This window comes from Zonotrichia albicollis, chromosome 1 (genome assembly GCF_047830755.1).
Source record: "Zonotrichia albicollis isolate bZonAlb1 chromosome 1, bZonAlb1.hap1, whole genome shotgun sequence".
NCBI classification, from domain to species: Eukaryota; Metazoa; Chordata; class Aves; order Passeriformes; family Passerellidae; genus Zonotrichia; species Zonotrichia albicollis.
In genome coordinates this window covers 44,385,614-44,411,813 of record NC_133819.1, presented here as the reverse complement: position 1 = coordinate 44,411,813, position 26,200 = coordinate 44,385,614, and the positions used below count along the sequence as shown (strand labels likewise).

Genomic DNA, 26,200 nt, shown 5'->3' with positions numbered 1-26,200 from the left:
GCTATAGTTAGACCTCAAGCAAACTATTGCTGAAAAGATGTACAGGTAGGTATAGCTGCTTACTTCCTGTTCAATTTAAATGTATGTGACTTTTTCCTGATCTTTCATTTATAACCTGCATCCTGACAGCTGGGCATGCTGCACTAGGATGGAATTGTCCCTTGTGTACCCATGAAGGAAACTATTACACCCTTACAGACACCAAATAGATGTTTCATATTCTTCAAATGTTTTCACTCTAGGGCACCGTGACAAGTCACAGCACTAATGCAGAGCTGAGTGCTTCAAAATGCACATGACTAAGTGGAACTCTGAAACCCAACACAACAACACAGAAAAGAAACCCATAAAAAGAACCACTGTGGATAGAAGTACCTTACACATTAAAAGACCATTATCCCTGGAAATAAGGAAAGGCGAAATAAATTGCTGTGGTGTCCCTCTCTAAGAGGATTTTAGCTTCCTCATTCAGACTAATCACATCAAGAAGTCTATGGAAAAGACAGTTCCATTCATGGCAGAGAACTGTTGAGATGATGAATGCTGAAAAAGTTTTACATGCCCTCAGGGACAGACACTTCTGGCAGAGAGCCATGACTATCTTAAAACAATTAAAGGGAGGTATTAATTATGAAAGTGGTAATCACTGAACCAGTTACCATTTAGAAGTCAGGTTTTTGAAGCTGTGACCATAGGTGTAAATCACCTTCCCAACAGATACACTTCCTGACACAGTGATACTACGTGGGTGAGGAGAGCGAGGAAGCTACCAGAGTACTTCAAATTCACCTCATTCATCATCCATTGTAAACAGACTTCCTTCATGATCAGTTCCTCAGCATTACTTCATTGTCAGTGGATGATCCAGAGCTTGCAACAAAAACAAGAGAGCTGTCCTCATGAATTTATGTCGGGCTCTGCCAATGCTGTATACTCACGCTTGTGAGCATGCAGGGAATTCACTCCCACTTTGTGTCCCTTGAAGATGGGGTAGTGGCTCTGCTTGTTTGGTAAGCAACACAAACAGCACTGGTTGGGTCGCCACTTCCTTCATACCAACTCATATCAGTGCCCAGCTGGAAATTCAGACCCTTACAGGCAATGGTATCATGTTGCACCCTACACCCTCAGAGCATACCCATATGGAAATGAGAAGAACTTAAGAATTTGTCCTTGCTTAAATCAAGTATGAGTTTATTTCTGCAACCTTAATGCAATTTCAACATTTTATAATGTGCATGTCTCTTGACACAAATTTTTTTTTCCATTTTCAACACACTGAATGGTTTATCAGTGGCAAAAATCTCTCATTCTCCAAATTTACAAAATTGGGGTTGTTTTTTTTTCCCCCTTATTTAGAAAGCAAACAAATGCAGGTAAAATCCTCCATCTCTGAAGATTTTTAGCCTCTCTTAGACCAGTCACAGAACACCTCTTTCTCCACCTCAAAGCTTAAGTATCAAAATTGAGAACCACAAATCACTCATTTTCTTCAGCTCCTTCCGAAATATTCTCTTAGTAACCTTTCTGTGCCCTGTCAGTGTCCTTTTCTCTCCATCACATCCTCACTCCTGCTGTCTGCACCTTTTTCTCCTAGCAGGCTTTAGGCAAATGTAATAGTGGCCTTTTCCACTTTCCACCATGACTGATTGAGCAGTAAGGGTGTAGGAGCTTACAAAACTAGAAATTGTTGGTAGGTTTTTGTTGGTAAATAGAATGACTGTGTTAAAACTATTCAGCACAAACTGCTACAATGCATACTGGTACAAAATAAAAGGTCACTAGAGGCCTCACAGTTGATTATAAGAATAAAGTTTTATTAAAGCCCAACATTTAAAGCATTTGTTATACCACAATTTACATATTTTCCAATCCATTCTATAGTAATTATATAATAAATATAATTTTCACAAAGTGACGATACTATTATATTCTGCTATTAATTCTGACATTAACTCCTCCTCAGCCCCCAATGAACTGGCCTTTTATAGGATGAAATATATATTCATTTAGTTAAGTTCTCTAGATTAAATACATTACACACACACACATAAAATTTACAAAAAAAAATTAAAAATTAAAAAATAAGCAGCACAGCAATTTTTCTTCATCTGAAATACTGAACACAGGTCTGCATTGTGTACATTCAAATCCAACTGGAAAAAGTATAGAAAAAACCTTGAAGGACAGTTAGAGATTGCTGAGTAGAGAGTTTATAGAAATGGTTCATTCCTTTTATCAAACAAAGTTGATATAGGACACTTTCCATCCATAACTAAAAAGCAAAATAAGAAAAGGCTTTGAAGTCTTTTGGCACAGAATGAAAGCATTGAAAGTAAGAAATAATCACCAGCAAACAACCTTTCAGAGGGAGAGATACAAAAAAAAGGGGCAAGAACTAAATTACATCAGGAGAACTCAACAAATGTATGAAATGACAATGACCACTCCTAAAATGATGCATATCTGCTTCTAAAAGGATACTTAATTATTTTCTAAGAGAGGCACACACAAAGTAATGAAGAAATTCTGAGATAGAAGGACCCCTTCAGCTATGTTTCTGCATACACTTGATCAGAATGAAGAGAGAAATAAAAAGGGCAGGGAGAAAAAAGTAAATAATACTAGCATCTCGCTGAGAAACTGACACGATCTAAAATCAGTCCCACAAATGCCTCCTCTAGAGGAAACTGGCTTAACAATTAGCCTTCTTAGCATGGTAAGAACACTCAGTGCAACAAGTGTAAAAATCCTCCTGGACTACTGGCCAGGTGAGAATACTCTGCACCACTAAACCCAGAACAGCTCTTAACTGAAGGCGAGTTGACAAGTAACCAGAGAGCAATCAAAATTCCTTCCTCATTCCCTCAGGGGCACCAACTGCAAAAAGTAGTGTTGAATACACATGGAAACTTTAGGATGCTTAAGCAGATATTATCACACAATCATAAAAAAAAGTTTACAAAATTATAGGTGGTGAGAAACAGAAATTATATAATCTGGCAAGCAGAGAGCATGGCTAGTAAGATATTCAGTCTTTCAAAGAGGACTGACTTCTCCAGCAATTCCACTAACCTTTGTGATGCATTTAGAGTATTTCTCATTATTCCTGAGTAAAAATGTAAGATGTTCGTACAGAGGAGCAGGATACAAAACTAGCATAGGAATTAGAAGCTCTGCCTGGGAGATGTTCAGAGTGGATGAAGTCAAACCTCAAAATTTACCTTACAAAACCCTCAATTTTACAAAGACTATGGTATTTTTCAAACACACCCGTACCTATGTCCTTCAATATGAGAACAGAAGCTGAAGAATGGAACCAATGTTTATGGTTGTCTGGTTCAGGATCACACAGGAAGGCAGGAAAAGACTCAACACCACAGCTCAGGTCTCCCATCCTCAGTCTCCTGGATAAGAACCACTCTCTTTTGCCCCATGCTGTGGGTCTGCCTGAGGGGAACACGGGCACTGCTGGCAGAAAGGCAGAGTAAGGAAAGCCCTGTGGCTACAGCTGCAGACAGGAGAGGCAGGATTCCCAGGCTCTAGTGGTTTGTGGTATTTCATGCAGCAGAAATGAGGTGGGAGAGGAGGAGAGAGAAGATGCACAGAAGTGAAGTGTTTCATCGGCCTGGACAAAAGTCACACATTATTTTACATTGTGGCTTTCTTACATGAATGCAAAGATATAGAAACAAGAATTTGTATCAATTATTCTCTAATACCTCAAAAATCCCACAATTATGTTAATTTATGATAAGCCCTCCTATGAAAGATGGGAAGAAATCCTCTATTCATTATCCCATAGCAGTCTCTCTCCTATGTGCCCATCAGACAACCAGGACACTGACATGCAAATGCTCTTAACGAAAGTCACCTGTTGCAGAGTTTAGTCTCATTAAAAGAGGACATAATGTACTTAAATATTAAAGCCTTTAACAAATTTCAAGCATTAACTTATTTGCATTGTATTGAAATAGCATCTACTTACTCTTGCAAGAGAAAAATGATGGAGGAGAAATTAGGCAGAAAGAAAAAAAATACAGAATTAAGACAAAAGACACTGAGTATTTCAGCTTTGGAATTAGTGCTTTATATAAGGAGGTACTGTATGCTCAGACAGCAAAATAAATTAATTTTGGAATTCTCCTAATTTGCTTTTGTTAGAGCTATTTTCAGTAAACAATTACTGGATGCCCAACTATTCTGGGGAAAATGCCTGAGAAAGACAGCTACTTTCACCTTTTGGTGTCAGTCTCACCAAATTTTTTGCATGCTGCAGACAGCTAGCAGGATAAAAATATCCAGTCTCAAAAAAAAAAAAAAAAAAAAAAAGCAACCCTAAACTATTAAACTCTTCCTTTCCTATAACAATTCCAGCATAAGAGTTTACATACTCAGTGCACATTCTTGCAGGCCTTTCTGCAAAGGACACATCAGTGACTTCACTGCACAAGCTCAGAACTTCACCTGCCTGAGATTTGGTAAGGCAGATGGACACCAAACAGTGGAACATGAAGTAGCTGCAGGACACAGGTATTACTAAACATGCACAGGACACACATTATCTCCGTGACATCAGTGTTATCTTTAAGTGCAGAACCTCAAAAATAATGAAGTCAAAGACATAATTACTTCAATAATTTAACATGTCCTGAATTTGTTTAATAGGCCCAAGACATGATTAGTGTTTTCTGCTCAAACTTAACAGAACCTGCTGAAGTTCAGCCCAACACATCTCTGGCTTCCCCGAAAAAGGATTTGCTTTCATAGTAGAAGAGCCAATATACTGGCCAAAAAAAAAAGAAAAAAAGAAGAAAAAAATTAGAAGTCTGTCAAATGGAAAACTCCTCAAGGAGAACGTAGAATAATCTCTGTTATTTCAGCTCTGCTGCCCAGCCTCATAGGTATTCCATAGTACATTGTCCCTGGGCTGACGTAGACAAAGGTATTCTGCCCAACTTGGTACAAGCCAACAAAGAATGGATTCAGCAGATAAGCTCCAGCATTTAGAGGGAAAATCTGCCCTCCATGAGTATGGCCAGAGAGAATTAAATTTATGTCTGGTCTCTCCTGAAGGGCCCACTTTGCAGCAATTGGCTGATGAGCTAGGAGCACTATTGCATGCTCACTGCTACACCCTCTGAGAGCTTTTTTCAAATCCATGCCATGTCCCGAATAACGCAACACATCTGCTTCAATATCATCCACGCCAGCCAGGCAGAACCAGTCAGAAGTGCTCTTTGGTGAAACAATCTTCACATTCTCGTTATGCAATGGCTGAATGTTAAATGATTTTAAGAGCTCGAACCAGTTGCTAACATCTGAGGTGTAGTACTCATGGTTTCCCGTGACAAAGTAAGTCCCCAAAGGAGAATCAAGTTCTCCAAGAGGCTCAACAGCAGGTCGGATGATCTTTGCCTCAGCATCAGACAGGTCCCCAACAATCACGGTGATGTCTGGCTTTAAAGCCTTAACCATTCTCACTATCATGGCAAGCTTGGTCTTCCCAACCGTGGGCCCCAGATGGATGTCTGAAAGCAACACCACCTTCAGGTTATTCATTGCTGAGGGCAGCTTGTGAACTGGAATCTCCACGGAATTCACAGTAGGGGGCTGGGAAGCATTTAACAGCCCAACAACAGTCAGCACAACAGTCAGCAAGACTGCCAGAACTGGTTTCAGTGCTGTTCTGTTCTTGTTGCCAGTGCTTGCTTTAGCACCTCTCCCAGCCAAGAACTTGTAAGCCTGCTCTACAGAGCCTAGAGTGAAGAGGAAAAAGATGAGAATAATATAGGCTCCCAAGCAAGTGTAGGCAGCTAAAGAAAAGAAATAGGGCTCTTCTGCAACAAGAAACAGCAATGTAAAGAAGCTTGAATGAGCCAAAGCTAGAAACATGAACACAGCTATTTTCCACAGCATGAAACAGAAGGAGCTGGCAGCTGAAGACCTGGTGAATGTGGTGACTGTGCTTCTCCAAACATGAAGAGATCCCATCAACATGAGTGTGTTAGCAAATAGTGCCATTTGCAGCCTTAGAAGCCAGCGCCGCGTCCTGAAATCGAGTTTTTCCGCCAGGTAACTCCGTGATAGCATCATGGAGAAGAAAACCACTCCTGCAGCCACTGCAGCCTTGGCTTCAATGGGCAGTTGCTTGAAGGAGATCATCTTTGCTTCCTGACTGTTCTCCTCTGTTCTGCAGAAGTCTCCAGAAGTCAATAATGTGGTTATGAAGGGATGCCTTGGGTCAACAAAGCCTGCAACCAGGAACCAGTATGAGCCGCTTTAAAATATTACACACATTCCCTTTTTCCCAGACTGCAATAAAGGACTGTTACTCTACACACTACACAAGATGCTGGGTCATGCAGAATCACTGTTGTAACGACAAAAAGGAGATGTCCTGAAGTGGAGTAAACCAGACAACAGAAAAGACTGGATGCTGGAAGTCTCCTTCCAAGCTCCCTGTCTGCTCCCTTTAATCATTTCTCCCCCATACCCCCTTTCCTTTAAAACACTTTTTTCTCATCAAGACTTCCTAACAGTAGATGGCAATACATCACAACGAGGATGCAATGAGTCCTGGGAAAAACCATTATAGCATTTGTAAATCCCATACATGTTCTGGGACTGCTTCTGATATTAACTTAATACATGATTTCTGTTCTTCTTCCCAAGCAGTTGGCTCCATCTGAAAAGCAGGCATCACTCTACATCATCCTTACCAAATGCAAGAGGTTCTACTAACACATGCTACAGCAGCAGTGAAATCCCCATGGAACAGATGCAACTGTGGTCCCAGAAACTGCAGATGATCAGCCTGCTGTTGTGAATCAGATTTCTCCAAAGCCCTGGAAATCAGTAGGATCAGTGAAACTCACACTGTGTTTTGCTACTCACTTCCAGCTCCCTTCCACTACATGTAGAGTTTTCCAAGACTCAACACCTGTTCTAGTATATCCTGGTCTAACAGGATGCAACCAAGTTGAAAAGGGTTTAAAATACCACACCTTGCTCCTTTAGATGGGAGCACAGAATCTAATGCATGACTGCTCACAGACTGGAAACAAACAAGCAAGGATCAGTTATGTTTGAATGGTAGCAGAATTCCCTGTTCTGCTCTGTATTTTGCTTAGTCACGTGTTTCTATTAATGCTCAAGTTGCACATTTCTATTTAGAAGAAACCTATTGTTTTATTTTAGTCATAGATGAAAAAAGTTTGGGTAGTCTTTCATAACATACAACAGAGACCATGTCTGACATAATACCCCAATAAAGCACAATTATTTTCAAAACACTTCCTGCCACACTTAGAGAAAGCAAGCAATCATTACAGCCAAAAATATCTCAGAACTAGGGCACAAAAGCAGCATTGTAGGGCTCAGCAGTGAACCTAAGCCCAGAAGTCTGCAAACCCCAGTTTGCCTGGTTGCTTATCTGCTGCATACATCCTCTCAAGCTAATTTAAAAGAACATGAGCACATCTATGACGACAGGACCCTGATCTACTTTGAGGACTAGACCAAGTTTTTTAACCTAACCCCTTGCCTCACTGCTTGTGTCAGGGAACTGCGGGCTGATAAGGGAAATTGTGCCTGCCAGCCTCAGCTCCTCAAACCCTCTCTGTTATTACTAAACTACTCTTAAGAAATAGTGCTATTTTGCACGCATGTGTCTACAGAAAACACCCAGAGCTAGGAAGATAAGAGCACAATAAACGCTCTACTGATTTAAGTCCATAGGTCCTCTAGCACCATGCAATACGCTGTCTGGACAACAGCAGTAAGAAACACTGTTTAAATAAATGACAGGACCCTGGCCACAGTCTGTGGTCTGCTCCCTCATACTCCTTCAGCTGACACAGCTGCTACACTAGGGATGTTAGAGGGCAAATCTCTTGCACAGTCATTTCTTGTTGAAAATGGATGTTGGAAAGTCTTGGATGTTGCTTATGAGCCTGAGGTATTTAAATGTGGCAAATCCATTTTTTAAAATTTGTTGAGTACTATCTGGTTTTACAACCTCCCATGGCAGCAAATTCTCAAAACGATGTATTTTTACAGTATTTTATCTGTCTGAAACAAACCTATTAAATCCCCCAAAAGTGCTAATACTACCAAGTTTGAAGAGTATTTGTTCTTGCCTGCTACCTTCAAAATTTTGGAAGGCCCAGCAACAACCTCACCCCTAAGAAAGCACAACCGTGATCCAATCTTCCCTTCCAGAAGGTCTCACATTATGTTGTTCTTTTTTTCAAACATCTTTAACCACCCGTGCCTCATGCAACTACAACATCTACTACGGTAAGAATATCACTCTGCCTTCAACTCGAGGCACAAACCACGAGACCTGTGAAGCATGAGGATTCGTCCTTATGCTGTGGGACTGTGTCCCCCGGGACAAGGCGGCTACAACAGAATCCATGCAGAACAGGAAAAACCTCTTTCCCTCCTCTCACACAGCACAGGAGGAGCACGTTTTCCCACGGCATGTACCAGCAGTGTCGGTACCGGTTCCCCCACGGCCCCGGGTTGCTCGGCGAGGCCTCGGCGATTCCCGGGCGCGCAGGGAGCCCCGGCGCCGGCAGCACCGCTCCGGCCGGGCGGCCCCGCCAGCCCTTCCACCCCTGCGGCGGGCCGGGAGCGACCGGCCTGCTCGGGAGAACCGCACGGACCCCTCCCTGCCCCGGCTCCGGGATCTCCCCTCGGCGCAGCCACAAGCCCGGCACCCGCGCCCTGTGCGCCGCCCGTGAACCCTGAATCGCTCGTGGTTTAAAAAAGCAACGGGGCGAAGCGCCTTCCTCCAGCGGCGGCAGGAGGCCCCTGCCAGCCCTCCCTCGGCCACGGCGGCCCCCGCGCCCCTCAGAGCCGGCCCCCGCTGCCCCCGGGTGTCCCTGGCGGAGGGGGGAGGCGAGGCGGGCACTCACCGCCGCCCGGAGGAGCGCGGCCAGGGCGGCCAGCGGGAGCAGGAGCCGCAGCATGGCGGGCGGCAGCCAGGAAACGGCGGCGTCAGCTGACGGCTCCGCCGGGAAACGGCCGGCGCAGGACGGGCATCCCTCCTCCTCCGCCTCCCTCCCCACCCGCACCGCGGCAGCGGCGCTCCACCCTCCGAGCCCGGCCTTCTCCCGCCCTCCCCTCCCGGGACGCCCCCCCGGCAGCCCCGCCTGAGGCCCCGCGGCTGGGTGCGCTGCTTCCCGTGTTCGAGCGCTGCTGTGCAGTGTCAGGAGCTCACGGGAGACTTCGGGATACAACCTCCGATGCTGAGTACATCCAAGGATTTCTCCCACGCAGAAGTTTCCAAGAGGGAAAGGTCTTGCTGACCTTTGTCTCCCCTGAGCAGCCCATCATCCTGACAGGAAGCACTGGGCCTAGGTGCTCTCCTTCCCATGTTAAAGCACTGTCATCCTCTTTCGGGAGAAATCATGAGACCGCCAATGCTGAGTACATCTCCAAAGATTGCTCCCACACAATAGGTGCCGGGACAGAAAGCTGGTTCTGGCCTTTACCTCCAGTGGTCAGACCATCATCTGCAGCAGCACACACCCACTCCGGCTGGTCCAAGGCTTGCCCCAGCTCCCCAAAGGAATGACAGTACAGCCTCTGCCACCTTGGCTGGGTAGAAAGGCAGAAAGAGGCATTTTCCCAGGGGACCTCACTAACTAGTTCCCAGAACGACCTGGATTTTGCTCACTTCATATCCAGAGTTGAAGTTCTGCTGGCAGTTTTCCTCCTGTCAGCAGAGATTTTAAACTTGATTGCTTCGTGGTTGCTATGGCCAAGAAAGCCACAAATCATCACTCAAGAAAGTCACAAATCATCACTTTGCCCACAAGTCCCTCTCTGTTAATAAGCAACAAATGAAGGAGGGCACCTTTCCCAGTCAGTTCTCATAGTGCCTGTACCAAGAGGTATAGGTGCTTCAGGAATCTTATGGACCTGTTATCAGCTATGTTGATTTACAGGTACTTCTTAGTTGCTTGAAGACTAATTTGTTGGTGTTGTCATCCTGGCTGGGTGGCCTATAGTTGGCTTCCACAATCACACCCACTTTATTTGTTTGTCCTTTAATCCTTACCTGGAGGCTCTCTTATGCCAGTGACTGTGCATCTCTGGGGCTGAGCCAAGGTTTTTAAGCTCCTCTTGCTTATTCCTCATGCTGTGTGTAGAAGCACTTCAAATGCAGTTCTTTGTACTCAGTGCCTCGTGTAGACAGCTAAGGATCTCACTGGCACACAGCCTCTCAATATTTGGTGTGCCATTTTTTGCTCATTCCTGGTGAGTGTCACTGTATCCCTTTGCCCTGCACACTTCTGCAGGGAGTTAACTCAAGAATTAAAAGTCACAGTATGAGCCAGCCTGCAGTGTGAGAAACAAAGCCATTGGTTCTCCTAAAATAGTAGCTGGACCTGAGATCTGTAAAGTTTTTCTATCCCTTGGGAACAGATGCAGCCAAAAGAATGTTTACTCTAAAATGGGTACTCCAAACTAGGCAGGCAGGCACAGGCAGCTCCCAATTTAATTAAGAATATACAACACAGGAATATGAAGACCTAACAGAAAAGAGAATGTTTAATATCAGCCTTTGGGGTCTGATTTGTCTGTCCCTGCTTACCAAGTGCTCTGTAAAAGGAGCTGCTGGTGACATGGCTCTTTACAGGAATTGCTAAAACATTCCATGCCAGCAAAGAGGAATTGGGTTCACAGAAATATGTATGTATGTATGTATATATATATATACATATATATATATATATATATATATATATATGTAGTAGTAGAAACTGGATAACTGTGTATCTTCAGTACCTAGACTTTAAACTTGTCCTATTTTTGTAGAGGAAAAGAGTTGCTACACTTAGGGTAGCGTAAATAATACTATTTTTCCTTCATGCTCTGTGTTTGCAACCCATCCTTACAGCCAAAACTTTTATTTCAGCTATTTTTAGTTTACCTATGCAGGCCTGGGCTGATACATTTTGTGATGGATGTTCTAATTGCCAGGGCCACTCAGAGAGTTTTCAAGCTGGTTTTGTACTTTAACTCCCCACCTTTCTGAAGAGAAGGAAAAGTTTAATGACTGTGGACCCATGCTGGAACAAGAGGACCCTTTTGTTTCCTGTTTATGGAAATCCCCAGGGAGTTCTGTGTGTAATCTACATAAACAAGTAACCTGTCTGAAATTGCAATCAGAGGCACTGATCTCACTGTCTGCAAATATCCTCCCCACAGAGGACAGTGAATTGCAGCCACAGCCTCTCCCCTAAACGGACCGTCTGAGGAGTTATTGAATCTCTTAAGCAGCCTGCCTGGAATGAAGCAGATTAATGTCCTCTTTTTACTCAAGGAAAGGAAAATTGGCATGTTAAAAGATAGATTTACCTCAAACATGGTGCAGCTTTCACTGTGAAAAAAGGAAACTTCTTGGTCAGGCTCAGAAGAGGATATAGCCCTAAGTTTTGTTTTATTTCTGCAAAATCTTTCCAGTTAAGTAAAAGCTAATGTCAAGCTAAGTACTTCTCTGCCTATAGTACCTGCAATAAATGAAGAGCTTTAAAAATCATCCCCAAATTATGCTTAAGCACCCCAAAGTTAAAAAGACGACAGAAGAAGCACTGGTGGCTTTAGTTTTCTCACTTTAAACAAAACAAAAACCAGTGTTTCACTTGCAAGTTCTCTTGATGAACATGAAAGCAATATATTTGTAAGGAGAACAGAGATGCTTACTTTTGCATCAATATGAGCTGAAGGGAAATCACAAGTTATCTCACAATGCATGCTGATATTGCAAGAGCTGACTGCCTTGTCTCTGGTTTTGCTTGAAAGGATTTAACTATGGATGGCATTGAGTGAGCATTCAAATCAGGAACCAGTTTGGCAGAAATTTGGTAAGAGGACTAACATTCACACTGTTTTGCTTCTGTGTGCATTCTTGGGGGCAAAAAAAGCTGCTGTTATCAGCAACACTCACTTAACAAATATCATGTGGCAGAAGAGTGATGAACAGGATGAGCAGCTGCCTGTGTTCTGGTCTGGAGGTTTATCTACCCTGGGGGTTTTAGTACAGTGGGACTGGCTCTGTAAAGGGGTGGGCTAAATCATACTTATTACTTTGCTGCCAGGGAGAATTAAACTAAGTCTAATTAAAGTCACGTAAATCCTGAATGTGAGGGTTCAGATTCACAAAGGAGAGACCAAAGGATGTGAAGATCCTTTGCATCAGTGGCTTTGCTCATGGGCATGCCTTTACCCTACTGCAGTTAGTGTAGCTCTCCCAATGCTGAATCAGCCTGCATTATACCAAGAGCCAAACTAGCTTGAATTAAGGATAATTACTGTGGATCCACCATCAGGCAGCCATTTGCTAGCTCAGAGTAACTTGTCCCTAATCCTAGAGTCTATGCCTGTGCTTTCACATGTGCTTTCCTTAGCAGGTGCCCTGGGCTTTGGCTGAGATCTACTCTCCCTCTTCTGTTTTTCTGCAGGATGGCCCAGGAGGTAGAGGAGGCCAAGTCCTGTACAGTGGTATCATCATACAGACCTATGCCTGTTTCATGAGGAGTTTTAAGATGACAACCAATTATTAGAGATACACAGACACCTTAGGGGACATTTTTGTAATGGAGCATTGAGCATCCTGGTCTCCATCCCCTTGGAAGGAGATGCTTTGCTGCTGACATGAGTACGGTGCCAAGTAACAGCAGAGCCCAACCCAAAACCTAGCCAGAATCACTGTTTTCTCCATAATTGGAACTGAACCTGAACTATGATTTGGAAATTTCCTTGAAGTCTGAGTCAAACAAGCATTGGTCACAGCTGAACACCATCACTAAAGCAAAACCCCGTGGTGCTCAGACTTCCTGCAGAGAGGGGAACTTAACTCAGCATCATTTGCATGCCAGCTTACCAGAAAGAAGACATAAGATGTGCAAGTTCATATTTTTATTAACCACTTCTCACTGCCTTTTCAAAGTCTTCCCTGCCACACTCTTCTGGATGATTGTCACATAAAGATGTGCCACCAGTAGGGACTTTATGGGACTTTCTGCCATTTTGCCCTGGGTCTCCCAACTTTCTGCAGTAGGAATAGCCTGGCCTTTCCTCTTGAAGGTGGCATGCTTTTGGTTTGCTCCCTTTTGCTGATGTTTGCAAAGCACGTGGTGTTGCAGGGCATGAGATAGACCCTGCAGTCTTGCCTCCTGCCTGCTGGCAGCCCTGGCAGGCAGTAGTGGGAAGCTGGGACCTTGGGTCAACCTGGAGAGGGCAGGACTAGACCCGGCTGCTCGTTCCTGTCCCAGCCTCCCAAAAAGACACTGGAAGCTGCCCAGAGGAATCCAGTTCTTGTTCAAGGGTACTTTTTCTCCCCAGTGAAAGTGTTCTGCAGCAGGACACAGCCTAGGAGCAATATCTGATTTGCCCTGTGCTAGATGATGCATATGAGCAGAAAATTGATGGTATGAGATATTGTCCTTTTGGTATCAAAAGAGCTTACCAGGAAAAAAACCTCAAAATAAAAATAAAAGAAAGAGAAGATTACCACATGTGTTTTAGCCACCTAAAACATGAAAACCACAGAGTAAGCAGTCCGGGACAGGTCTAATCAAGCTGAGGCCCCAGGAGCACACACTCAGCTCAGCCTACAAAGAGGTTAATTGTAGGTGTAAAGAGCAAGCATTACATGCAGAGTGTGACTCCTGGGTGCCACATCCAGGCTGGCCCCCCTGCAGCAACTGTTCTGATGAGTCCCCTCACTCCTCCGCTATTCATGTCTCTCTTTCCCATGAGCAGCCTCCATGGAAAAGGAACTAAATTACAAATCACCTATTTTTTTTTTCCCCACAGAACTGGCCCAGTTACAATGATCTTTTTGTTTGCAATTTAAGGTAGGTCTGACAGCTAGAAGAAAATAACATAAAAAAGCTCCCTGGGGATACACAGCTCTGCATCCTTCACCAGATGCTTCAGTGACATGTTAGAAGGAAGTTCTGGGGAGAAATCAGGAGCTTACTGACTGCTGCCAGCCACAGCCACAGGTGCTTTTTGTCAGCCCACAATGAGCAGTCAGAGGGAAGTCAGAGCATGAACATGGGCCATTTCCCCATGGAGGAGGTTTGGCTCCATCCACTTCTGCTATGGCTTCTGCAAGGTGACCTCTCAGTTACATGAGCTGTTTTTGAATGGGTCTGGAGGAAAAATCTGTGCTAGTTGAAGGTCCCCAGTAGCCCTGACTCACCTTGTGTTGTCACAAGGCATTATTCTGGACAAGCTGGTGCAGAACATGTGGAATACTTGGGTGCATTTGTGTTGCATCTAGCCCACCAGGCTCAGCTACCTTTTGTGATGATGGACCGACTAGAAAAGCAATCTACAGCAGAAAAAGCCCAATATTTTTTTGTTTACTGGGGCTCAATGATCAGCTTTGCAGGCCAACAACAATGAGCACTGTGCCTAAACTCACAGATAAGAAAGAGAAGTTGCAGGTAGAGATTAATCACTTGCTGCAGAGGATGCAAATATTTAAGACTGCAAAGTACTAGTAAAGCCAGGTACTTTTCCATCTTAGTTGCTAGATAATTTTAGAGGAAAATTTCAATTTTTCTCATGAATCTATTGCAAGATACAGTACTTTTAGATTACTTTTTACATGTGCACACTGGGGAGCCTACAGCTTGATAAAAATGAGATAGCTGTAACTGTAGTGCATCCAAGGACTTAATCAGCACAGTGCCATAGAGAAGCTGAAGACCTAATCTAGGCTAAATGTAAATTTGTAAAATGGAAATAAGTAAATAATTCAAATCAGCAGCATCAATTTCTGTGTGGTTTGTTCATCTTCCGGCCAGAGCTGTTTCAAGGAGTTGAGGTTTTTATTAAAGGTAGAAGAAGAAGAAGTACAAGGAAGAGGGTCACAGTCCTGCTTCAGAATTGTTTCAAATCAGTTGTTTTCCCCCATCTTTCCTCTCCAGGCTACGGAGCTTCAGGACTGAGGAGCAATCTGGCTGAAGATGGAAGCTGCAAATGTTGTGAGTACACAACTATGTCACTGTTCATCTCCTTTTCCTTCCCCTCCTGTCTCTCCATCAGTTTTCTGCCTCTTTCAAGCCGCTGGTACTATCCCAATGTAGCAGTAACACAAAGACTTCTTCTCCACCTCTTTCCAAGCTGGGCATTTTGCCTTTTGTTATGTATTTGAAGCCAAGCAAACCATGGTTTGAGTTATCTGACAGACATAATGCTTTCACCACCCGCCTTTTGCATAACTGAAGTTGGCTGGATGTCGTGAACTGCTCTTTTGTGAGTTTTTCACTCAATGGGTCATTTTTATAAATTTCTGCTGTGCTGCACACTCCGAGCCATCTGAAATTATCTGTTTCACTGGCATCCTTTGCAATTTTTCATTTAAATGGAATAAATTAAGCATTTTAATTGCGTCTGGTGGAGAGGGGCAAATGTACATTTTACTGAGCCTCTCAACACAAATTTACTAGATCTCCTATTGCAGGTCACACATCCTGGCAGGAGTAGCTTGGATTACTACAGGAATGACAGCATGGTGCTGTCCCTGTGTGAGAACCCAGTGAACAGCACAGACTTCAGGTGTGACAAGAGGCAGGTCAGGCAGTTTGCTCAAGCCTTCCTGCCAGTGTTTTTCTGGCTCATCTTCGCTGTGGGCACAGTGGGGAACACCTTGGTCGTGCTTGTCTATTGCAAATACCACTTCAGGAGGAGCATGATGGATCTGTACCTGTTGCACCTGGCCATCGCCGACCTCCTGCTCCTTTTCACCTTCCCATTCTGGGCCAAGGCTGCTTCCGACGGATGGATCTTTAAGGACTTCATGTGCAAAGTTGTCAACAGCATGTATAAGATCAATTTCTATGGCTGCAGCTTGCTTCTAACCTGCATCAGCTTTGACAGGTACATCACTGTAGTGCAAGCAATGAAAGCCAAAACTTGTAGGCGCAGGTGGCTTCTGCGCAGCAGGCTCATGTGCCTGGCTGTCTGGCTGACGTCTGTGAGCCTGTGCATCCCAGAACTCATTTACAGCCAGAGCACACAGGTGGGTGACCTCACAGTTTGCAAAATTATGTACCCACCAAACGTCAGTGTGATCTTCAGAGTTACGGTCCTGGTGTTGAAAGTCATCATAGGATTCTTCCTCCCTCTCCTTGTCATGGTGATTTGTTATGCCCTTATCATCAACACCCTCCTACAGGCCAAAAGATTTCAAAAGCAGAAGTCGCTGAAGATCATCACCATGATCCTCACCGCTTTCCTCCTCTCTCAGTTCCCATACAATATTGTTTTGCTGGTCAAAGCCATCAACACCTACACAGGGGTGGTGCACAGTTGTCAGGTTGCCAACCAGCTGGACATCGGGCTGCAGGTCACCCAGATCATCGCCTTCCTCCACAGCTGCCTCAACCCCTTCCTCTATGTCTTTGCTGGCGAGCGGTTCAGGACGGCGCTGGGCAGGATGATGCAAAGCTGGGGCTGCTGCTGGAGCAGGGCCCAGGAGCACTCCTCTGCCTGTGACAGCCAGGAGCACAGCTCAAACTGGTCCTTTGCCATGCTGGGGGGGCGGCGGGTCAGGAACTCCCTGATCCTCAACACTCACTGGACCTCCTCTGTTGTGTCCCCTCCTTGCAAAGTCATCCTGTAAGTTAGTCCTCACCTTCTCCTCTCCAGAGAAGCATCAAGCTCTTTGGAAACCCTCTGTATACCCCAAAGATTATCCCAGAGGGGCAGAAAGGGTTGGGGACCTGCCCTTGATGTGTGGGAACTAACTGAGAGTTGCTGGCTGAGAGAACAGGAAACCTTTGGCAGATGGGAGCAAAATGGAACCATATAAAAATGTTCATATGCTATAAACAGAACTGTCACAAAAAATATCTTTGTGACAGCTGGCCCATCTGCAGCTCAGACCACAACCTGAAATAACAAGTCTCACAGCAGGTGATAAACCCAGCTATGGCTGCAACACAGGCAGATGAAGCTTTCTGTCCATAGGAAGCAGCAGGAGGGGGCCCAGCCTTCATTTGCTGTCACACCAGGTTCCCCTATGAATGTGGCCTGACTTGGGAGCCCTGCCAGATTCCTACACCAGATCCTGTCCCGTGTAAAGGAAAATGGCCTTTTGCTCTGACACTGGTTTGTAGCAGTGAGCAAATGTTGCTCTCTGTTCCTGGGCAAATGCAACTCCATTTGGCTGCATAGATGTTTTTCCTTGCACAGAAAAGCCAGTTGTTCATGTACATAAAATGGGCATTGCAGAATGTGGTCTGTCTTTCTCCTGCATTTTAGCTGTGTGATGTCAGGTATGATGGCTCCTGTTTTGATACTGGAAATAAATCACCCCTCACAATAAAAAATAAGGGCTTCAGAGACATTGACTTGTCTGTCCTGGGGATATTTGGTGTATGGTGTAAAGGTGTCATAAACCAGAGCACAAAAACCAAACCCATGGTTCAGCTGACCACCAGTAATGCACCAATATCTTTGGAAAGTATATTTAACCTAGGAGCAGCAAGACAAAGAGTAATTAAGTGTCAAACCTAATGAAATTTGGAATGAGACATCAGGTTGTGGAGGCTGCCATTCCCAGAAGTGGTGTACTGTAATGTACCTCAAAACCTGAGCCCACAGGGCATCATTTATCTGTTCCCTCTTGCTCATCCCCTCACTGGGACGTGGCCTCAGCTGTCCTGCCTGACCACAGCCTGCACCTCCCACTCTTCAATTGCAGGATGTAGTGCTCAGGAGGCTTTGTTTTAAATAATCTCATCGACCCTGGTTTGCCTTCTGGTACTTAGCTCTTCCAGGGAAAAAGGGTTTTCACTGTGCATTTATGATTAAAGCATGTTGGTAAACAAGAGCTTTCTGCACAGTTTGGTGCTGCTTTTCTAGCTAATTGGGTATACCTAAGCAGATGGGGTTCAAGTTTCATATACATTTATTAGGATTTTTTTAACCTTTTCCTTAGAAAGAAAAATGGTCAAAGATGTATATAATTTTCCCTGTATGTATAAGAAAAGTGTGGGGGGTTTTTGTAATTTGTGCTCAGTAAACAGAAGCCAAAATTAAATAAAGGCACTGCCACATACACCAAGGGGATGAACTGGTTGTTTCTTGCCCACACATCCTTCCCAGTTTGGATCCATACACATAACCTGTTTGCAATCACAGCATTTACCCCTCTCAGAAGAGGCCAAAGGAAAACTTTGCTAAGAGGGTCTATTTCAAATATCTAACCCTTGTGGTGTGGAAGCTGCAGCTGAGAGCCCTGCAGGCACCGGGAAGCAGGGCAGGTTTCTGCAGTAGGGGAGGAGGGAGCACATTGGGGGCAGAGGCTTCCCCACAGCAGCGCAGTCCCACTGCCCCTTCCTGAGACTGGGGGTGACAGGGCTCTTCTCAGAGGGTTCTCCTGGCCCCCAAAGAGCCCTTGAGTTATGCAAACAACTTAGTGTGCAAACCTTAGCTGCTGCAAGCTCCTCTTCCCTGCACTACATCTCACCAACCCCAGGAACCTGAACTTTGTGGCCATCTCACAGAAATAAAGCTTCTTGAGTCCCCAAAACACAGTGGGAAACATTCATGCTCAATCAGCAGGTGAAACTGCTGAGGGTGGTGAAACAGCAATTTGCAGCAGTTTGGGGTGACAGGGTTGTCCCTGGGTCATGCACATCCTGCTCTGAGTCAGGCTGCTCCCATCACTGTGCCAGGGGAAGCTGGTGACCAACCTCCCTGGAGGTGGTTTTCCCTCCTGGGGTTGGTTCCACCAAGGCTGCCTACAGTCCAGCAGCTGCTGGTGGCTCCCCAGGCTGCTCTCACCACACAAACTTGGGGAGAAGCTGCCTCCCTGCACCCCTCTGGCTGCAGCCTCATCAGCAACCCTTCTTGTTGGTCAGCACACAGCAGGGACTCAGTTATGAAGGTGTTTTCAGCCATTACTCCCTCTTGCATCTGCTGGCGGCCTCCATCTGCCAGCAGCACAACTCCTTGTAATCAAACCCTTCTTGGGCTCCTCTGTCCCTCTGCCCTGATATTTTACTTGGATTTATCCCACCACAATCCCCTTGTGTCTGGCTAGTGTGTCCCCCACCTTCACCTGATGCTGTCTTCCAGGATGGGAGGTTTCCTCACAAGCAAAGGGTATTTTTGCCTCCCTTGCTCCATGAGCAGTCCCAGGGTACTCTGCTCATGTTTTACGCACAGCTCTAGCAGGATGGGCACCCAGCAGTTGCTTGAAGTCCTGGGAGAGGCCTGAGATCTTCATAGCTTGGGTGCCCTCCCTTCTCTTTGAAGCCAGTTTTTCCTGGATGTTCCCAGTTTTGGGCTGTAGTTTCCTATGCTGTTTCTGTTCCTCAAAGAGGCAGCTGGGCTCGTCCCTGTCACCGTGGTGCAGGCAGTCATGCAGCACAGCACCAGCCTGCTTGTGGTACAGGGGGTGGGACAGCCATGGGCAACTTCCACTCTCTGCAGGCAAACCTGCCTACCTGGTGCCTGCTCTACCCAAAACAGAGACATCTTTATGGAAGCACCTCTTCCAGAGAGCAGGGAAATGATGGAAGGGTGTGAAAGTACAGGCATTATTACTGTATTTGGACTTTAAAGCATCCCTGTAACACTTCAAGGACTAATGACAGCCTTGCAGCAGCTTCACAATGTCCCCCCAGAAAAATGTTATCCTGTGTGTGCCAAGGTCTGTTCTTGGGGCACAGACTGAGAAATATAAGGCAGAAGCAGGGTTGGGAGAGCCTTTCCCTTAGCACCAAGGGAGGGGATATTACCCAGGACGGATGAAAATGAATTGCTGGAGATAAACACAAAGACTTCCAATGGCTGCAACAATTCCCTGCAGAGCTGAGGTACAGCAAGGTATGGTCACTTACACTGGCTATATGTAAAACTCATTCATACTCCAGATTAGGCTTTGCTGGAGCCTCTCCTAGAGGGAAGCTTCTGAACGTGGAGCCAGGTCTCCAGATGCCTCTGGAGATGCTCTGAACCTTCTATTGCTAATTGTAGCTTTGAAATGAGGGGATGGAACAACATAAATTTCATAAAACCCCCAAATAGATTATATAATTATCAGATTTATCTTCCACACAATGCTATCTCTACAAGCTATCTCTACAAAGGGACAAACATTCGCAATGATAAAGAATTTTATTCTTAAATTCCTGAGGTTAAAAAAGGGAAAAAAAGCATCAAGAAAAACATTCCAACACAACCATTAACATTTCTGTAACTGTACAGACACTGGTATACATGATTTTTCCCATATCTGGAGCAGGAAGTTTGATGTGAACAGGGCTTGCAATTCTTTGGCAGTTAAGACCAAAAGATGCTTCTGAACAAGTTACAACCTCAGTGATTGAGTATAATTAAATCTATAGTGCAATTTCAGTTTTAGGAAAGAAGTCAGGCTTTTGTAGCTTTGCTATTTTTTAATGTGGTACACTCTTGTGCAATACCTCTTTCATTTTTCACAAAGAAACATTGAGTAATGTTGAGTAAAGGAACACTGTCATTTTCTTGAAGAAACTGCATTCTTTCCTGTGCATAAATGTCTTTGTAATAAAAAATCTTACCCTCCATATCTCCTTACCCTTTCCAGCACCCAGAAAAACATCTAATTACTTATGCTAACCACAGTGTATAATCTCATTGTCCAATGAATGTGACATCTCCTTCAATTCATTTCATGATCAATTAAAAATATTTTTTCTTTATTGCATTCCTGCAGATAATAAAAAAGCCCAATTCAACAAATCACCTGAGCACCTATAAATAAATAATTTTCCAGCATTGCTGGCTTAGCTCACATGAACAAGAATTTTATGAATGGAAGAATGAGGTGCCTGAATGAAATAATCTCTTGCACAAGCCTGCCCTTGTGCAAAGTCCTTTACTGGGTTTCCATGATTCCAGAAATGAAATGTCTGGGACATTTAAACAAAAGGTCTCTACTAATGTCAGGTTCATTACTGTCTCTGCACAGCCTCTTCCAACAGTAATCATGGATTACTGCTCCTGGGAAGCTTCTTTGAACAGCTGCACTCCTGTCCACTTGCATCTTACCAGCCTGATATTTCATCATTTGAAACTTTTTCTGCTTAGGTACTGTCTTTGGTCAGAAGCAAACATTTTCTTTTCATCCTTAAACTACAGGTTCTGACTGCCACTATTAGTCCTCTTTCAGAGAGAGAAAAAAAACCAGCCATAAAATTACTCTCAAAGGGCAGGAAAACCTGAAGAAAAGGGACCACAAAGACCCAAATGCTAAATGAGAACAATGCAGTGGATTTACTCCCCTTCTCCCAAACACAGGCTTCAGCCAGTCTCAGGACTGTCTACATAAGAGACCTCCAGAAACACATCTGGCTTACTACATGGAGACAATTTTTTTGAGAGCTACATGAACAGAGGGTTAAAAATATTTGCCACAGGATAAAAAAATGTCAGGAACTGGATGTGGAGAGAAATCAAGAGGCAAGGCTGTCAAATTATTTTTAATAGAGAGACTTCAAATACTTTTTAACAGAGATGTCATATTTTGGCTGATACTTGACAGTGTCCCTTTACCTTACATTTGGCATGTTAGAAAGATATCCCTGGTATTAGGGATTCTAAGTAAAATTAGTATTCTAAGTAAACAACAGCAAAATGTTTTTTAAAACCACACCTAAAAGCTTAAAAGAAAACTGCAGCAGACTTCAGCAACAGCTCAGTGAAATTGCATAGCATATGGTACACAGTACTCCATTTTTAAGCAATAAATAATCTCTTCTCGCCTAATTAAATATAAACATAGCTTCAAGATTGAAATAACCTGTAATTCGTGAACTGATCCACGCCATTTATTGCTGTTTATTACCCATGTCAGCCTCTTGTCCATGTCATTTTCATGCACACAACCAGGTCAGGGCTTAACCACACTGCAGCCTTCAGGGGCTTGCACCTTCCACTGACCACTCTGCCTGGCAGAGGGTTGGGAGCACACCACCACCATGGGGAAAAAGGCAGCTGAAGGCAAGGGAATGCTATTGATAAGCCAGAGACCTTAATCCCAGGTGCTCCATGAAAAGTAGTCATTCTTTCACAATCTTTTTCAGGATCACTGTATTATAGATTGTTAACAACTGGAATAAATTATGAGCAACCTTTAGCTTTAACTGCAATTATTTTCTTTTCTATGATCAGAAATTTCCCTCTGCCTCAGCTGCTCCTGTGTAAATGTCCAACACTTGGTTGGTGATCTCCACCTTTTAAACAACCAGTCCTTCTGGGTGAGAGATCCCTTATGGGTATTGGATTGGACCAGCAATGCATAAACACCAGCTGGCCTCTCCTGACCACCTTCCCTACCTGAACTCCTCCCTCCAATTCCCTCTCCTTGCTTTTACAAGTATGCCCCTTTCCTCTCCCCAAACCATTTGCTGCAGTTTATGTTTGCCATTTTTTCTTCTTCCCCTTCATGCTTTATTTCCTGTCTCCCACCAGAACCCCTGTATGTCACCTACAGCTGGCATCAAGTCTCTATAGGGTTCCTCACAGGTTTTGCTGGTCTTCTACCAACTGCTGCACTAAAACCTTTCAGGTCTGAGGTTTCTTGGGAGAACAGTAATATGAGAAATCAGACACACTTTAATTATGAGGAGGGCTGGTTGGGAGAAAGAGCTTTTCTTCTTTCTCCTGCCAAATGTTTTGCCATTCTACTGGAAGACAGGTTTTTTTTTAAAGAAAAATCCACTTTCGGGTATTTTGACAAAAAGCTGAAATTCTATATGGAAAGCAGATGGTTTGCATACAAATTTTGTATAAGTGAGAACCCAGTCTTCCCTTAAAAGGCAGTGTTAACAGCCCGCAAATCTGAGATGGAAAGCTAGCAGTTGGTTAGGGCAATTGCAAGGCTTAGGAAAGGGATAGAATGCACTAACACCACTGGGTGGAGAGCTCACCAGGCCTGGATATGCATTCCATTTTGGATGGATGTTCTGAGACCTGTTCAAACATTATTGCTGCCTTCCATGTGGTCTAGAGACAGAGACGTTGCTGATCTCCTCAGAAACTGTGCTTTCCTGTGAATGCTGATGACTAAGGTGCTAAGGCAGGAAAAAGGAATGCTCCTCTTCCCAGTATCACCCAGTGAGCAGAACTTTATTCCACAGGGGATGTTCTGTGTTCTGCCACTGGTGCTCACCATAGGAACTGGTGGGTCAATGTACTGAGCACGGTGAGCCAAAGTGAAAGGAGTTGCTGCTTCGTGCGTATTCTTGTGTAACTGGTATTCAGTGCCAAAGCACTGGAAAGAGCCAGTTAAGACTTACCAAATCTTAGCCCAAAATATATAAAACTCCTATGGTTTGCTGCTTATAAAACTTGGAAAAGATAAAAAATTCTAGATGGATTACAATAATTGTGAAGACTGAAGTATTGCATAATTGCTGCTCTGACTGTAAGAGCAGTACAGCAGAACAGAGATGGTTATGTTTACACCTCAGTGAAGAAGTCAAAAAATAGGCATTTTTCTTTACATTTCCTTTTGAAGGATATTTTTGGAAGAAAAATAGCTAAATTTTCAGCAGAGGATTTCAGTTTGCATTTAGATACCCCCACACTTATTTTTCTCCCCACTGAAAAAAATTGGTTATTATTGACCTGTTAAACCAAACAACATGGCTTTTCAGCAATCTGTACACAGTACAGAACCATTAGTGTTCCTGAAAAGGCTTCTGTTTTTAGTGTACACATCTTCTCTTAAGTGCATTAGAACTATTGCATAGTTTCAAAGTCTTCAAACACAGTGGTAATCAGAATGCTTACACATGTACATAAATAATAGCATATCTTAAAAATTTCATTAAAAATACACAGTATAGTAAAGGCTATGGAAAATCACTTCCATCATAGATGACAGGTCGCTCAACAGCCAAGTGATAAAACACCCTTTTTGAGATAAACCTGTTAAGGAAAGAAACAGAGCAAAAACATCCCATTAGCTGAAGCCAACAAAGAGGGGAAACCTTAAAAGTGTATTCAGTCTTTTAATTCACTGCTGTCAAAAATATGCCTGTGCAAGGGCCATCAGGCTTGTTGTTAAAAAGATGACAATCCTGACTGAACTGTCTTGGAATGAGTCACCAATGACCTGCTTACTTCTGTTAACCCTCCCAGACATTCAGAAAGAAGAGCGGAATTCTACTGTGGGGGTAGGAAAAAAAACCCAAACAAGCAAGAACCAAAACTCAGTCTTGAAGACCTCTTGGCAAGCGAGGAAAATTACTTACTTCTGGATGGCAGAATAATGGTACATCTGATCAGTTCCACAGACTGTAAAACCAAGCTTATTTCACCTTTTATGCCTTTCTAGGACCTACCTAGAGAATGTGTTGTCAAATATCAGGGTGTAGATTCCAGCGTTTCTGACTTTCACCTGTCCTCTGATAGTTTCCTTATGAGAGTTGCAGCGAGTCATAGGGATAAGAACCTGGAATTCAATACAAATCAAAATGAAGTTTGCTCTTTGCCCTGTAAATTGGCATTTTCTTTTATAAAGCCTTGATTGCAGCCACCTTGAAACTCCCAAAGTGCATCTATGCCTGTAAAACTAATTACTCTGATTGGCATTAAGTACTCCCCCAAACTAAAATCTCACAGTGAGACATCTGTTTTCCTTGGATTATATCTTTACAGCACTAACCTATGGCTATTAATCTCTGCTTTACAGATAGAACAAATTCCTGAACTTTTAAATGTTAATCTAAGAATCTTTAATAACTTAATAAAGTGGTATAGTAAATCCATATATCCAAGAGCAAGATTTACCTAAATATATATTTTAATACATGTTTTTATACTCCCTGTGTTATAAAATAAGCTTTCTCAGCAAATCTTAATTTTTTATATAAGCTTACAGCAAAAAATATTTGCATCTGTGGTTCTATGTGAGTCTGGCTGTAAAACCCTAGGACAGCTGTCAAGAAGAGCAGCTGACATAGATCAAGGATGATCCTGTACAACACAAAGTTTTACTAAAGAAATATATCAAGACAAAAGCAGCATTCACACTTCATTCAGCTTTCAGATTAAAAAAAAGAGATATTTTACATGGAGTTAATAGCTGTGCAGTGAATTAACACAAGATATATAAATGTCTTATTCCCCCAGTAAATCACAGCCATAGAGTTTACCCTACCATGGTGAATTAAACAGCTGCCTTGTCTTCAGCAAAACTTGCAAATAGTTGAGTAAAATAGATTCACTTAATCTGTTATCCTCATGAAATATGGACAGCACATATAAAACTGGGTACCTTGGGCACTGGCAAAGAGATTTTGCACACCATCCAGGCACTTAAGTATATGCTTCATTGTAAGAAATGCAGGTAAACCAAGAAATGAAACTGTTTCCCTGTGGCTTTTTCTCAAGTGTCTGGCAAAACCAGCCTTAAAGAGTTTACAAACTAAGTGAAATTAAGAAAAAAAAAAAAAAAAGGATCTTGCAGATTTGGATGTTTTATTTTGCTAAATAATATTGAGTGAATTTCAGATGCAACCAACAGAAGCTACAGGGCTTTTCAACTCAACTTTTGCAGGCAACATTAAAGATGTATCTTGGCCTCTAGCAGAACTGCAGCTTAACTGGAGAAACAAATCCTTAATGCATTAGCAAGTGGCATTCTGGTGAAGATCTCCTAGCAATACTTGTCAATTCCTGTAGGCTGGATGAGTGTGGAGCAGTACAACCTCTGAGGCAGTAAGGAGACAAAGGCCTTACTTTGCACTGATCCAGCGGCGTGTCGTCGGCCTCTTGGTAGACAACACTGAAGGATATGCTTTTGGGGTCTGATGAGAAGATCCAGCTGATTGTTAGTCCCATCTCTGTAACAGTGATGGGAATGATGCTGTAGGTGCTGGATTTGATGAACAGCTCTCTGTTGCTTTCTCCAAAATTCATGATCTCTTCTACTGTAAGGGGTAATTTCATCCTGTGAGGGAGAAACATATGATTACTTGAAGAGATTCAATCCACTTACTCAGACAAAACCACTAATCATTGATTTTTATTTTCTATTTCAGGTAGATTCCAGAGTGTATTTGGGACACATCCAGAAAATGCATGAACATTCAGCCTCAGATGAAGGTAAAAACTACAAAAAAGCTGATTGATATTAAGAACCTTCACTGCTCTGGCACAAGTG

General features: G+C 43.5%; 4 protein-coding genes across 10 annotated transcripts in view; 1 reads left to right on the top strand and 3 right to left on the bottom strand.

Annotated features, from left to right (window-relative positions):
* GLB1 (galactosidase beta 1) overlaps positions 1 to 9,059 on the bottom strand; it is a 41,545-nt gene extending 32,486 nt beyond the window's left edge. Inside the window, exon 1 of the mRNA XM_074539897.1 lies at positions 8,925 to 9,059. Coding sequence (XP_074395998.1) covers positions 8,925 to 8,978 — 54 coding nt within the window. The 5' untranslated portion in view covers positions 8,979 to 9,059. The remainder of the gene's footprint in view (positions 1 to 8,924) is intronic.
* TMPPE (transmembrane protein with metallophosphoesterase domain) lies at positions 1,797 to 9,064 on the bottom strand. Its single transcript, XM_074539906.1, has 2 exons — positions 8,925 to 9,064; positions 1,797 to 6,254 (listed from the first exon to the last, which is right to left on the bottom strand). Exon 2 carries the CDS (start codon positions 6,163 to 6,165, stop codon positions 4,849 to 4,851), a length of 1,317 nt encoding a protein of 438 aa, XP_074396007.1. The 5' UTR covers positions 6,166 to 6,254; positions 8,925 to 9,064; the 3' UTR covers positions 1,797 to 4,848.
* Positions 9,065 to 14,881: 5,817 nt separating this feature from the next.
* Positions 14,882 to 17,946, top strand: CCR9 (C-C motif chemokine receptor 9). Its single transcript, XM_026798502.2, has 2 exons — positions 14,882 to 15,017; positions 15,497 to 17,946. Exons 1-2 carry the CDS (start codon positions 15,000 to 15,002, stop codon positions 16,655 to 16,657), a joined length of 1,179 nt encoding a protein of 392 aa, XP_026654303.1. The 5' UTR covers positions 14,882 to 14,999; the 3' UTR covers positions 16,658 to 17,946.
* Positions 17,947 to 20,144: 2,198 nt separating this feature from the next.
* The window catches only part of FYCO1 (FYVE and coiled-coil domain autophagy adaptor 1), a 45,558-nt gene continuing 39,502 nt past the window's right edge, over positions 20,145 to 26,200 (bottom strand). For all 7 annotated transcript variants that reach the window (XM_014274244.3, XM_074539836.1, XM_014274248.3 and 4 more), the window contains 3 exons: positions 25,777 to 25,987; positions 24,378 to 24,487; positions 20,145 to 23,961 (listed from right to left, as the gene is read on the bottom strand). In XM_014274244.3, coding sequence (XP_014129719.2) covers positions 23,886 to 23,961; positions 24,378 to 24,487; positions 25,777 to 25,987 — 397 coding nt within the window. In that variant the 3' untranslated portion in view covers positions 20,145 to 23,885. The remainder of the gene's footprint in view (positions 23,962 to 24,377; positions 24,488 to 25,776; positions 25,988 to 26,200) is intronic.